The sequence below is a fragment of the Hippichthys cyanospilos genome, chromosome 5 (assembly GCF_059441005.1).
Source record: "Hippichthys cyanospilos isolate Australia breed blue-spotted pipefish chromosome 5, RoL_Hcya_1.0, whole genome shotgun sequence".
NCBI lineage: Eukaryota > Metazoa > Chordata > Actinopteri > Syngnathiformes > Syngnathidae > Hippichthys > Hippichthys cyanospilos.
Window position 1 is genome coordinate 836287 of NC_142373.1, and position 12851 is coordinate 849137.

The window sequence follows — 12851 nt, forward strand, 5'->3', positions numbered from 1 at the left end:
GAATGCCTTTTTTTATTGGGCTTTTGTTATTTTATTGCTCGGTTTTAGAGTATTTACAGTACTGCACACAGGTCTGATTCACATTTGTTTTGGCAGTATTTTTATGTTGGATACCCTCTATATTTATCCGGGTCCTACCGGCCCAAGTCAGTACTGTATACAAGACAGCCTATTGACCAATGAGATGGTTGATGAGGCGGTGCGTGTTACGTCATCGAGTAGCCCTACGTTGCTAGCTGTTAAGTTCCGGTGTTTTGCAGAGGTAAGGAATAAAAATGATAAATTGTCGTGTTTTTCAAGCGTGTGAGCGTAATTTCAAACAGTTAAATGTGCCGTTTTGGTGCTGCTGACATAAAACTCAAGTTTTGTATTTACGTGTGCAGGATATTTTCGTGACGGTAGAAATGAGTCATTACCAGTTAGCGAATTTGATGTCTAAAGTTGCTGCATATTGTAAATTTAGGCCAGCAGCGAAACTCGTTCTTTGCTGTCCGTACAATGCACGTAAAGCTGTTAGTTTCATACATCATCGTATGGCTTATGATTTTCTTCGTCAGTTTATATTGTATAACACATAAAATTATGTAATTCTAAATGTTTGAATAACGTCTTCATTGTGGTTGAAAAATAGCTTAAGTGTTTAAAAAGAATGATTTAAACCTTGACAGAGGAATTTAGCACCCACGTCGTTTCAGCCTAATATCAAACAAAACAGCGTTTAAACTGAAGACAGAATTGTCATGAGTGCAAACTGGTAAATGTTCTGCGCAATTTGCTGTCATATTGTAGCTTCATACATAGGGTTTTTTTTAGTAAAAATGTTTTTGACGTGATTTTTTCTTCGCCACCTCATGTTGTTAAGGCAGCTAGGTGAGGGCCCACCATGGTGCTAAATCCCGTCATCTCTAAATTGGCTGGAAAACTGGTTGTGTTGGCCAGCGCGTCTCCGCGACGACTGGAGATCCTTCGCAATGCTGTAAGAGACTGGATGAATATCGTGACAACTTGCATAATTTTCTTCTCATGTCGCATATGTCTGTCTTATGTTAGGGGCTGCGATTTGAGGTGGTCCCATCCTGGTTCAAAGAAACTCTTGACAAGCGACTATTTAAAGCTCCACAGCATTATGCTGTGGAGACGGCCAAACAGAAGGCACTGGAGGTGGCAAGGAGGATGCCCTGTGTGAGTCGATTCTATATTATTTGGTCTCATTTACTCGTATAAACCTGTTGTGAATAGAATAGAATAAAATATAATGCCTTTATTTACATTGCATGGACAATAATATGATTTTGTGTCATTTAGAATCACCTTAAATCTCCAGACATAGTGATCGGAGCAGATACTATTGTGGTAAGTACATTCTTTCAGAATCAAGTCTATTTCCTCTATTTTAGTTATATAAAAACAAAAGTGAGCACTATCAATGTCCGCCCCAAAACAGCAGCTCAATTAATGTTTTTAAAATAGTTTTTTGGGTTTTTTTCATGATCTTGTTGTGGGGTTTAATTGAGTCCTGGAGTAATTTTGATTACTGTACTTTGGTTCAAAAAATGTGCAAGACATTTATTCTTGCCCTCGATATCGGTTTATGAGCGTACGGGTCAGAAAAACATGTTAAGCTGATCAGAGCGACAAGTGTTGAAACCAGAAATGGCCAACTTTAAAATAAACGTTAGACTTTTATTTTGAACTTGTTCACAGCTGTATGTCGTGGCGTAACAGCTTGACAAGACTTTTTACTGCAACTGTTTGTCCTAACTCCTTCCTGATAGAAACAACACTTCATTGTTCTTAAATCACATTCAATCTGCAATTCATATCAGCAACAAACGACTTAATTATGCTGACATTGACATAGAGCACCTGTTGCCAGTGTTTACCAGTGGCTGGGGTACATCTTGCATTAATTGGCAAGCAGTAAGTGACTGCACATTTTGATGCTTACAGCTTGACACAGTACCAACTGATCACATTCATACAAACAATGCTTAATCAAATATGCATTTTCACTTGGCACATTAATCTAATTGACCCAACATTTAAGGGGAATGATTTGGGGAAGGAGAAAGAAAGTGGTGTGCTGTTCAGCACAATTAAATTTAAATTTAAGTGGGAAAAAATAGAATTGGAAATTAATTATTTTGCTTTCTGTATTCATCATAATTTTGCATCAAGTTATTTAATTTTTTTTTATCTAAATACTTACTTATTATTCAATTTAATTTTTCAGTAAAATACCTGAATATCGAAAATACTCAATAGCCATTGTATTTCTAGTTACCGGTATGCGATGTATATTGAATTACCTCCTGTATAAAATGCTTTGTTCATATGCTACACTATACTGTATATGTTGTACTTTTATTTAAAATATACTTCCACAGAGTGTAGATGGCATGATTCTAGAGAAGCCACGTGACAAGCAGGATGCATATAAGATGCTCTCGAGGTAAAGTTTGTCATATATTTGAAATAAATAGTTGAATAGATTTAATATATAATTCTCTGCTGTTATCTTGCTTTAGTTTGAATGGTAAAGAGCACAGTGTCTTCACAGGCGTCGCCGTTCTTCTTTGTCAAGAAAAAACAAGTAAGTGATGTTCTGGCATCAGGGAACATGATTTTTGCACATGACCCATTCACAGGGTTTCCATGGGCCGGGCAGTGAAAATCAATAGATTCATTTAGCAAAAAATAAGGCATCAAATGGCATTACAAAGCATGAAATACAATATTCTGAAGCATTATTTAAAACGCCATTGGTGGGCTGATGTTAAGTAGTTTCCACCAAGCTGGTTTGCTTCTAAGTGTTCTGCATGGATTGGTCGCTCCCAAACCAACTTTGGAGCCAAGAGCCAAATGTGTGCTTGACTTGTCCCTCAGAGCGACTACAAATGACTTTGTCTTCACAATAGACTTGCATATTTTATTCAACAACTTCTGAAGATAGTTTGCGAAACATCATCAGTGTTATTTCTGGCTCGGTTGTGGGAAAGCTTTATCAATAATGACAATGCAAATCAATGTAAAACTTGTTTAAAACTAAATTAGTGGCATACAACAAGAGACAGTATTTTATTGTTTAACGTGTCAATGCAAATGTTAGATATTCTTGTAAATTGAAAGACAGTTTCTCTTAAAAAAGAATGTAAGTATTAGTTTTTTTCTAAAATCACCATATCATCCGAATCAAAAGGAAAAAAATCAAACAATATCGTCGTTCATCATTATAGTTTCTAGGAAAATAGCTCGTCCTGAAAAATGTTGTGACAGGCCTCGTAGTAAGTTACTTTTTGTCATAAGAATTGCCAACATTATCAACGCAAACATTTAGTACATATTCTAAAAAAAATAATTGGATTGCAACCTTAGTAGATAAAGGGCTAACCCAGACCGATCAAGAGTTTCGTTTTACCTCACCTCACATCCCTATTTCTATTTTAAAAGGACAATAGTGCAGGATAGCATGCTGGCATTGTGTACAGGTTTTCATAATGCTAATATCAGTGATACTAAATTTACTACAACTTTTTCTGATCCGAGATGATGAAGATTACCAGATTGTTGAGTTTTATGAAGAAACCAGGGTGAAGTTCGCCGACCTCTCCGAGGACTTGCTTTGGGAGTACATTGACAGCGGTGAACCCATGTGAGTCTGAGCATGTAAACATATGAGTGACTTTGGACTTGGATGTCACTGTTTTTAGCTGCTTTAACCTTTCTTATCTTTCCTTGTGTGTTTTGTTAAGCACTGTCGATTTTGTGACGTATCATTGATTAAGTTCTTTCATTGTGTTGACAGCAAATTGTATGTTTCATGTGCATGCATATGTGTTAGGGACAAAGCAGGTGGCTATGGCATCCAGGCGCTTGGTGGGATGCTGGTGGAATACGTGCACGGAGACTTTCTCAACGTGGTGGGGTTTCCCCTAAACCACTTCTGCAAACAGCTGGACCAGATTTACAATCAAAAAGGCAGTTGCCATGTAAAAAAGGCAGTTGCCGCTCCAATACCGCCAGCCGCAAATCATTTGCTACCTACCGCTTCATCCACTTACACGGTACTCTCTGGATGCCAACTTAGCGTTTATAATACAAATCATCACAATTTGTCTTTTAGAATAATTTATAAGAGGTGGTCCTCTTGAAGGTTGTCAACAGCTCATCCGGACCTTCTGAAAAACTACTACCGGTAACTGTCAACAGGGGCTGCTCCAGCGAATCTGAGGACAGTGAAGAAGCCAAAGAGGATCTACAGAAAATCATTCAACTTATGGATGGATTCAAAGCTTCCAAGGTGAGAGGGGATCACTGATACTTTTAAAGTATTTTGTACTCGCCATAGCCTGGTAATTTGGTTGACTGGTTACTTTGACGTTTAAAAATTCATGGTTTCAATAACGCCTAATACCATGCAGAGAACTAGATGTTGAGCGAGGGAGGGAGGGCTATGGTGAGCCAGCAGTAAGTTTGCGCAAACAAAATGCTGTTCCGTACTCAAAATCCATTGTTGCTTGCTCACTATATTTTAATGTGCTCAAAATCTATCCTTGCTTGCTCAATATATTTTTATGTGCTCAAAAGCTATTCTTGCTCGTTCAAAATCTTTCATTGCTCACTCACGATTGTGACACAAATGTAATTCCATATCAAACTAGCAAAAGCCAGCAAGCCTCTCTCCGGAGGGGAGTTTCTTAAAGAATGCTTGGTAGAGACCATAACTATTCTATGTCTCCAGAGCAAGTACAAATTTGAAAAAAATAGCATATCACGCAGGTGCATCGAAGTAAAGTAAAAAAAAAAAAAAGTGGTTCCATTTCCACTGTACTCTTTGGCACTGGATGAAAGCAATAATATAAAGGACACCGCTCAGCTTTTTATTCTTATCAGCGGGATTAATAAGAATTTCAAGGTAATGGAGGAGTTTTCGGATATGACATTCCTGAAAGAAAAACCATGGGGAGAGGACTTATTTTAAAGCGTTATCAGCTGCCACACAGAAGCACAATTAATTGCCACAGCAAGATTACCACCAAACTTCCACGGTGGCTGACATGGGTGATCAACAACAGTGTTCTCATGATTAGGATATTAATATGTTCATGCTCTATTTATGTTTTATATTTACTAATAACAAATGCAGTTTTTTACATGTATCTTGTTGCTGACCCGGCCTGGATGTCTAATTTTAAAAGTCAATGTGGCCCCCAAGGCAAAAAGTTTGCCCACCCCTATTAAAGATCCTTTAAGCATTTACAGGTGATAACATTAGATGTTATTAGATTTTATTTTGAGATATATCACATTTCTTTTCTTAAAATCTTATGATTAAAAAAAAAAAATCAAATGTGCCCCACAATAGACATTCAAAATTAGCTGTGATAATATTTAATATTGTGATACAGTGATATTTCTACTCAAGGTTATCATAATGTCAGAATCTGATATCGGCTCATGGCTTTTTTGTACACAGTTGACGCTTGTCAAGAGCGGTAACTAAGTCAAACTACCGTAACAAATTTATGAATACAATACTCGAGGGATACAAAAGGACAACGCTCACATATATTCTATTATTATTATTTCAAACATGAAATGGCGGCTCGGTGGCGCAGTGAATAGCACTTCCGCCTCACAGTTCAAAGGACCCGGTTCAAATCCACCTGGAGTTTGCAGTGTGGAATTTGCATGCTCTCCCCGAGCCCGTGTGGGTTCTCTCCGGACACTCCAGCTTCCTCCCGCGTTCCAAAAAAATGCATGGCAGGTGAATTGGACATACCAAATTGTCCTTAGGTGTGAGTGGGCACGTGAAAGGTATTTCGTCTCTGTGTGCCCTGCAATTGGCTGGCAACCAGTTCAGGGTGTCCCCCGCCTACTGCCTGAAGCCAGCCGAGATAGGCGTCAGCAAGCCTGTGACCCTTGTGTGGATAAGCGGTTATAGAAAATGGATGGATGGATATTAAATGGAAAATGGTCTTATTAGTTTTTCTTTGTCCAAAAACAACACTTCTAGGCACTTTTTACCGCCTCCAAGTTGGGCATATTTGACTTGCTCCAGCGCAGACCAGCGATAGATGCAGCACAGGTGGCCCTTGAGCTAAAAACCTCTCTCAAGGGAACGGAGCGTCTGCTGGAGGCATGCCTCTCATTAAAATTGTTAAAGAGCACAAGTGAGTCAACCATTTCCTATTCCGATCACCTCTGTGATGATATTCGACCAGCTGTAGGTTATTGTACTACACAATATGATAACATCAACTTTGATCTCTTTTAAACTTTCAGACTGTAAGACACCGACATACGAGAATACGGAGCTGTCCAAACGCTTCCTGCTGTCCGACGCACCATCTTCCCTTCTGGGCTATTTGATGCACTGCAATGACACGGTGTGGCCACTCTTCAGACACCTGGAGAGCGCCGTGCAGGAAGGCGTCCACCAGCACCACAGATCCCTCAGCAACACGTCCGGCGACTTATTCCAGGTGAATATTCTAATCAAGTCCTCAAATACTTGAATTAGAAACTTTTAATTCTAATGATGAATTTCTCACAAAGGACACAGTCTACAAGAGTCAGGAGGTGACGTTGAAGTTCATGAAGGCCATGCACAGTATCGCTCAAGTAACTGGTAAAGCAGTGGCGACAGCTTTTGACTTGTCGGCCTTCAAGAGTGCCTGTGACTTAGGAGGTGAGAAATTCAGAAATGGAACCTGACAATGTTGCTAGATAATATTCTAATCCTGCGAATGCCGGTCGTGACCTTATATATTTTTTAATTAATCACAACTTCAACAGTCCCCTTTCTGATGATTTTTGCTCTGTCTTGAAATAAACAAAGACCCATTTGCAAAATTTAAAATTTGTACTGTTATTGATTCAATTACATTACATTGAATAAATAACAGTTTCAGATAAGGTCCTGAAAAGTTTACGACCAGTATATATGTTTTATTTATTTATTTATTTATTTTCTTGGAAGGTTGTACAGGTGCAATGGCACTGGAATTTGCCAGAGCTCACCCGGGGATGTCTGTGACAGTGTTCGACTTACCAACCGTGGTGGAAATGAGTCCGTGTTTCAATCCTCCCTCCCCTCAAGACAGAGTCACTTTTGTTGCAGGTATTGATATTATTTAATTAATCTTAAAAGGGCCGTAACATGATACTGTATTCTTTCTACAGTGTAATGTGGGAATATAAATTACGTTTGGCACATTGGCGATTTAAATGATTAAATTAGAGTTTTATGGCACTGCTCTTTCTAACCAGGAAGTAAAATTTCTCGTTTGCTCTTACCGTGTCGCAACACAACATGCACCCATCCATCATCTTGACCTATCGTCCTCATGAGGCTTGCGGCTGATTGAGACTACTCCAACATTACGGGGCCAAAAACAGGCGTTTTACTGACATTAAAGTGCACATTAAAAGACTTGGATAAGGTCAGCGTCTATTTTCTCTTGCACAGGCGGTGCAGGGAGTTGCGAATCGCTCCTGTCTCTCTCCTGTCGTCATAAGCGAACTTCAAGCCATTTTCATCTGCACGGGTGGGGCCAGTGGGAGATCGCAGAATAAGCAAGGAATGCTTAGCAATGGCATCAATGAAGGAAAATAATACAGTACTTTGACAGTGTTTAGGGTGAGAAATCTGCATTGGAAAGCTCCAAAAAGTGGACTTTTCATGTTACGGCCCATTTAACAAATCACTTTAAATGCTAATGAGACTCTGTACCTGTGACACAAACAGGAGACTTCTTCAAAGATGCCTTACCCAAAGCAGACTTGTACATCCTCTCGAGAATTCTCCATGATTGGTCCGATGAGAAAGTGCACCTCTTGCTCAGCAGAATCGCAGATGCTTGCACGCCAGGTAGAGTTCTCTCCAAATACTGTAAATGGACTCTTAAGTCAGGCTAACTTTATTCCTCGAATTTGTCAAGAAACATGACTGCAATTGTTGTCCTGCATGCGAAGGAGGGTTATCAAAAATAGCTTTTTCTGTTGGTCGAGCTTGATTTAAAAAATGTCCTTTCATGCTTTCATTCAGAAAGGATGTGCAAACCAACATACTGTAACTGCAGCTAGGCCTTTCACTATCACACATTTTTAGAATCATTGATCCTATTGAATAATTGGATAAAAAAATTCTTATGATGTATGACAATCATTATTTTACAATTACTGTTTATTAGGTGATTATTTTTGTATATTTGATGTGGCTGGAAGATTAAAAAAAAGATCTTAATTAAACAAAAACAATCTGTCTTTCACAAAGGACTCTAGGAATCCAAATATTTACTCTACTCTAGAGAGGGTGAAACAAGACAATTTGGACAATTTAAAGCTAAAGTCAATTGCTTTAAATAATTAATCATCAAAATATTTGTTGGTTATAATTGATTAATTTTGGCACCTCTAAATGCAACTTTAGTACCATTAAAGCATTCTAATCATTAGTAAAGCACGGAAATGTTTTTCTCCTGAAATTGGCCTGAAAAAGATGAACCTTTGCCACCAGAACAATGCTGCAGAAACAGGATGAAAAGATAGATCATTTCCCCGCCATGGCAGCCGCCCATTGGCCCGGGGCGAAAATTCAAGCAGTATTTACGGAAGTACATGTACAGTACATAACAGTGGTGACGCAATTTCAAGGATTTTGTGCTTGAACTAGTTGGCTTGTAGATGCATCTACATTTTTTTTCAACACTGATGATTAGAGTTAAGTCCCAAGAATGACCTTTCGGGATGTAAGAACTGAAAATACACCTGCACTCGTGCTGTCACCGCGCTGTCAGGTTGCGGCCTGCTGCTATGTGAGATCTTCCTGGACGAGGGTAGAACAGGGCCAAGTCGAGGGCTGCTGCAGGCCCTCAGCATGAGCGAAGGGAGACAGAGGAGCGCCAACGAATACGCTCTGCTTTTGAAGAGCCACGCCTTTGTTGCCTCCGGTATCGAACGGACGGAAAACCTGCTGGATGCAATGCTCTGCATCAAAGTCTGAGCTCACTTCAACACCTCACAGGTCCGCTAAACTATGATCGCAAACTACGCTAAACTGGATTTACATTGCAGGGTCCAAAAATTAGAGTTCCAAGATTATGTTCTGTGTGGCCCCACTGGTCTAAACATGGCACTCATTAATATTACATTTGTAAAATATAAATTAAGCAGCAAAACCCACCGATTTTTACATCTCTGACATTTTACCACTTGCTAACTGCTAACAATGACATCACAGTTGCTCAGAGCTCTGATTTGTTGTGCATTGAGCATATATTGTTTCTTGAATCATGTAGTGCAAATCCAGCTTTTCAAAGACACAATTGTTACAGCATTGGGCACCTTTTGGACTATGCATCAAGCAAATATTCAACTGATGTTTTGTTTTAATTTGAACACCTAATGCAGGCTGTGCTGTTGTCATTGCTGAAACCATGTTGGACGGGCGGTCCGCCTACTCAACCTTGCAGTCTCTGAACATGCTGGTCCAAACTGAGGGCCTGGAGAGGACACAGCAGCAGTATGAGGACTTACTGAGTCAACACGGCTTTGGAAACACGCACGTGGTTCACACGGGGAGTTTTCTTGATGCTTTTATTGCCATTAAAATGTGACAAAATTTGAACAATGTGAGTAAATCTCTTTTCATTTGATCGATCTGATCATTTGATCATTTGATCGAACTTGCGGTTCTTTCATTTCATACTTTATGAGAGGCAATGTGATTGTAAGCCACTGGACATCATTTTCTCATGCATTGAAATATGATGAAATCACAGATCAGTCTTTTCAAAACATTTTAATTCAGATTCGCATTTTACTATCCCGACAGAGGTGACACACCCTTGTGCAGAGAGGTGTGCACCCTCTGCACACATGCTCAGCTAGACCAGATTTGCAAACCACCAAAATCCCCTACGCACACCCTTGGCAATATCAATTGCTTCCATAACGTTTTTTGTTTTTTAAATACACTGACAGATTAGGCGTCCTCTTGCAAAAAAATCAGTTGCAAGCTCATCAAGGACAGGTGAAGGTGTCACACCTAACCGATTATTATTTATGTTTGCATTATGATTCAGTAAAGACACAAGAAATTTATTTTTACATTTTAGGAGAGCATTTTGTACTGTCATTTAAAACATGTTCCTTTTAATATGTTCTATACGCTTCTGTCTTACTGCGGCTGTTTTGTCACCTGAAAATGACATCACAGTTGCTCAGGGCTTAGGTAACAACTTATCTTGGCACACACGTTTTCTGATTTTGGTCATGTGAAGCTGAACCATGATTGCTTGTTGCCTGAGAAACTGTAATGTCATTTTCACTGGTCGCGGTCAGTGAAGCAGCGAAAATGGGTCAAAACCAGATACATACTCAAATTCCATACGCTTCTGTGTAACTACTTCCAGTGAGTCGTCAAACAAAGTCAAGTTTCTCATAATATTATGTCCAACAATGCACAGGCAATTTTGAATGCACGCTCGTGGTCACAAGTCATGACCTTACTGGGCAAACAGTCATACATAGCAAATGATGTGAAACTGCATCGCACTGGATGATATAAGCGCACAAGCCTCATTGAAGGGCAAATATGGTAAATAACATGTTAAGTCATTTGTTTTCATTTTGATCTTGAAAATATCTTCATGTGAAAATGGTTATTATGAGCACCAAAGTATTTGGGGCCCTGGCTTTATTTTAAAATGTGTGTGGGAATGCATTACGTGGACAGTTTTGTTGATGTGTCACTGTGAAGTTAATAATTTTGCGAGTGGTTTATTCTTTGAATGATTCACATGAAATATAAGTTAAAACGCTAGTATTTTGGATAGTAATACAAAACAAAATAGTAAAACGTTTTTTGTTAAAAATTTTGATGTAACTAAAGTCCCATGCCACTGAAAATCATCCCTGACAAAGAAAACAAGGTACTGTATTCTTTTTATGTAAAAACATTTTGAATGGAGAATTAAGCTTGAAAACCTTTTATCTAGGGTGGTTCTAAAAGTTCTGAATGGCACTATGTTGAACAAACCGTTACTTGTGCTAATGTCTGCTAAAAAAAATAAATGAGAGGAAACCAAGAATTATGCTTTCTGGACTTTTTATTGCCTTTCATGTTGTACCCGACCCGAAGTGTCTTGACAGATCTAAACAAAGGGTATTTTCTTAAAATGATCTGATGGTTTAATAGAAATGTTTCTCTTTTAGTAACGGTACAGATTACTTTGCATTGGATGTGGTGAGTAGCCTAACTTAGTATTTGTACTGGTATAGGTCAGATAATGGTAAAGAAAATGCACGGATCTGAGAAAATCTATTCAGAGGACAACTCCTAAGTCATTCACTCCATAATTAGCCCTCCTGATTTTCTGACAGTTCAAGTGCCATAAATAATCTGCCTGGACACTGTACATATGCTTTACGATGGTCATGGTTTGACCATGTACTTTATTTTTTTTTCCATTTGCCTCTTTTCTTCTGTCAATGACTACACCCTGGACTAGTGACTGTCAATCAGGAAAAATTACTGAACAGCGCGTCGGCATCGATCTAATGCTTGCTGCACAAAGGTTAGTTGTGTTTGTTTTCATAACATTATACAATGAAACCGCTAATGGAATTCCATGACAGGAAAAAAGGCCCGTTGTTACCCTAGCTCTCAACCTTGAGGGGCTCCGTATTTATGTACAAGCATGTCGTGTAGACTAGAGTCCATCCAAGGCTCCCAAATAAAAACATTCAAGTCAATTAGATTTAGCACAGACCAAAAGCATGGTGTTATTTCGAAAAATAGCTAAAACCTCCCACAGTAATCTTGTGTAAAGTGATCTGGCGACGTTCAATGAGGGCCGTACTGTACTTGTCGGTCTGTCGGATAAGCCCTCAGTTGTTTTGTCCAAGTCTAGTCTTGACAAGCGGCACCTGCAAGTCATCACCATTCCTCCGTTTAGTGCTTTTGATATCACAGCCAGTCATTTGTGGACGTTTGCCGTTGGTTCATTGCAATTGTGCCAAAAATGCTCCCAGATGTTGCTTGACTTGACATTTTGGAGTGTTTGCGTTTGCCCCTTGTGTGACAGCCAGTAAAAACATCCACAGCGTGGTTAAGTGACACATTACAAAAGCTCTTTGAATAGTTGTGGTTGCAAAAGTTTTGCAAGAGTGAGACAAACTTTGGTGTGCTTCAGTGAATGTGACTTCAAGTGTATGAACCCTACGATGGAACGCTGGCAAATAAAGTGTCGTTTCAGTTGCTCCATAAGAAATTATAGTGTTTCACAAGAGACCAACAGGGGGCACTGTTGGCTAACATTTACTGTATATAGTTTATTGTTCATACAGCATCTCAGTCACGTTTGCATTGTGGTTAGGGATTTTGAGTTTGGGCTCCGGTCTTGTGTGCTCACATGTGTTTTCCCTTCATTCCTCGTGTTACACAAAGTTAATAAATATTGTTGCCGACAAAAATGTCCTTATGCGTCCAAAAGCTGCTTGAATACTTTGTTTACCTGCCACGTGATGACATCTGTAAAACTGCCGTTTTTGTCACGGGCCAAAAAGAAGAACAAAAGGTGAAGAGGCAAAAGATATTTGAAAATTTACAGTCAATAGAGCAGTTTCATGATGTTATGTTGCATCTTAGTATTGACTGAAGCTGCAATGACCGCTAATGAATTATAATGAATAAATTATAATAAATTATAATATGATTACCAAACAATTGGTAATCATTTTTGACCATCGATTTATAATTTCTAAACTGCGTTCAAATTAGGAACCAAATGCTCAGAATTTCAGCTTCTCACCAGTAAACATTCACCTAGTCTTGCAGTCCTCGA

At 39.0% G+C, this 12851-nt stretch overlaps 1 protein-coding gene across 3 annotated transcripts; it reads left to right on the forward strand.

Moving 5' to 3' along the window:
• Nucleotides 1-15: 15 nt before the first annotated feature.
• LOC148423098 (putative bifunctional dTTP/UTP pyrophosphatase/methyltransferase protein) lies at nt 16-11096 on the forward strand. Of its 3 annotated transcripts, none has more exons than XR_015865655.1 (16): nt 16-262; nt 863-976; nt 1051-1182; nt 1306-1353; nt 2388-2452; nt 2529-2593; nt 3547-3652; nt 3842-4064; nt 4154-4300; nt 6017-6173; nt 6286-6485; nt 6559-6691; nt 6983-7123; nt 7472-7642; nt 7751-7873; nt 8802-8824. XR_015865655.1 is itself a non-coding variant. In XM_088415357.1 (16 exons), the coding sequence occupies exons 2-15, from the start codon at nt 884-886 to the stop codon at nt 9005-9007; spliced, it is 1839 nt and encodes a 612-aa protein (XP_088271483.1). In that variant the 5' UTR covers nt 27-262; nt 863-883; the 3' UTR covers nt 9008-9028; nt 9415-9634. The 3 variants fall into 3 exon arrangements, 2 of the variants coding, with proteins under 2 accessions (XP_088271484.1, XP_088271483.1); XM_088415357.1 differs by lacking the exon at nt 7472-7642 and adding an exon at nt 9415-9634 and having other exon boundaries at nt 27-262; nt 8802-9028; XM_088415358.1 differs by lacking the exons at nt 7472-7642; nt 8802-8824 and adding an exon at nt 9415-11096 and having other exon boundaries at nt 21-262.
• Nucleotides 11097-12851: the final 1755 nt, after the last annotated feature.

What these genes read in the sequence shown, in the direction of transcription:
- LOC148423098 (XM_088415358.1), top strand. Translation starts at nt 884, where the DNA reads ATGGTGCTAAATCCCGTCATCTCTAAATTGGCTGGAAAACTGGTTGTG. An exon ending in TGGCAAGGAGGATGCCCTGT is followed by an intron (nt 1,183 to 1,305) that starts GTGAGTCGATTC and finishes TGTGTCATTTAG; the next exon opens with AATCACCTTAAATCTCCAGA. An exon ending in TCTTTGTCAAGAAAAAACAA is followed by an intron (nt 2,594 to 3,546) that starts GTAAGTGATGTT and finishes TTCTGATCCGAG; the next exon opens with ATGATGAAGATTACCAGATT.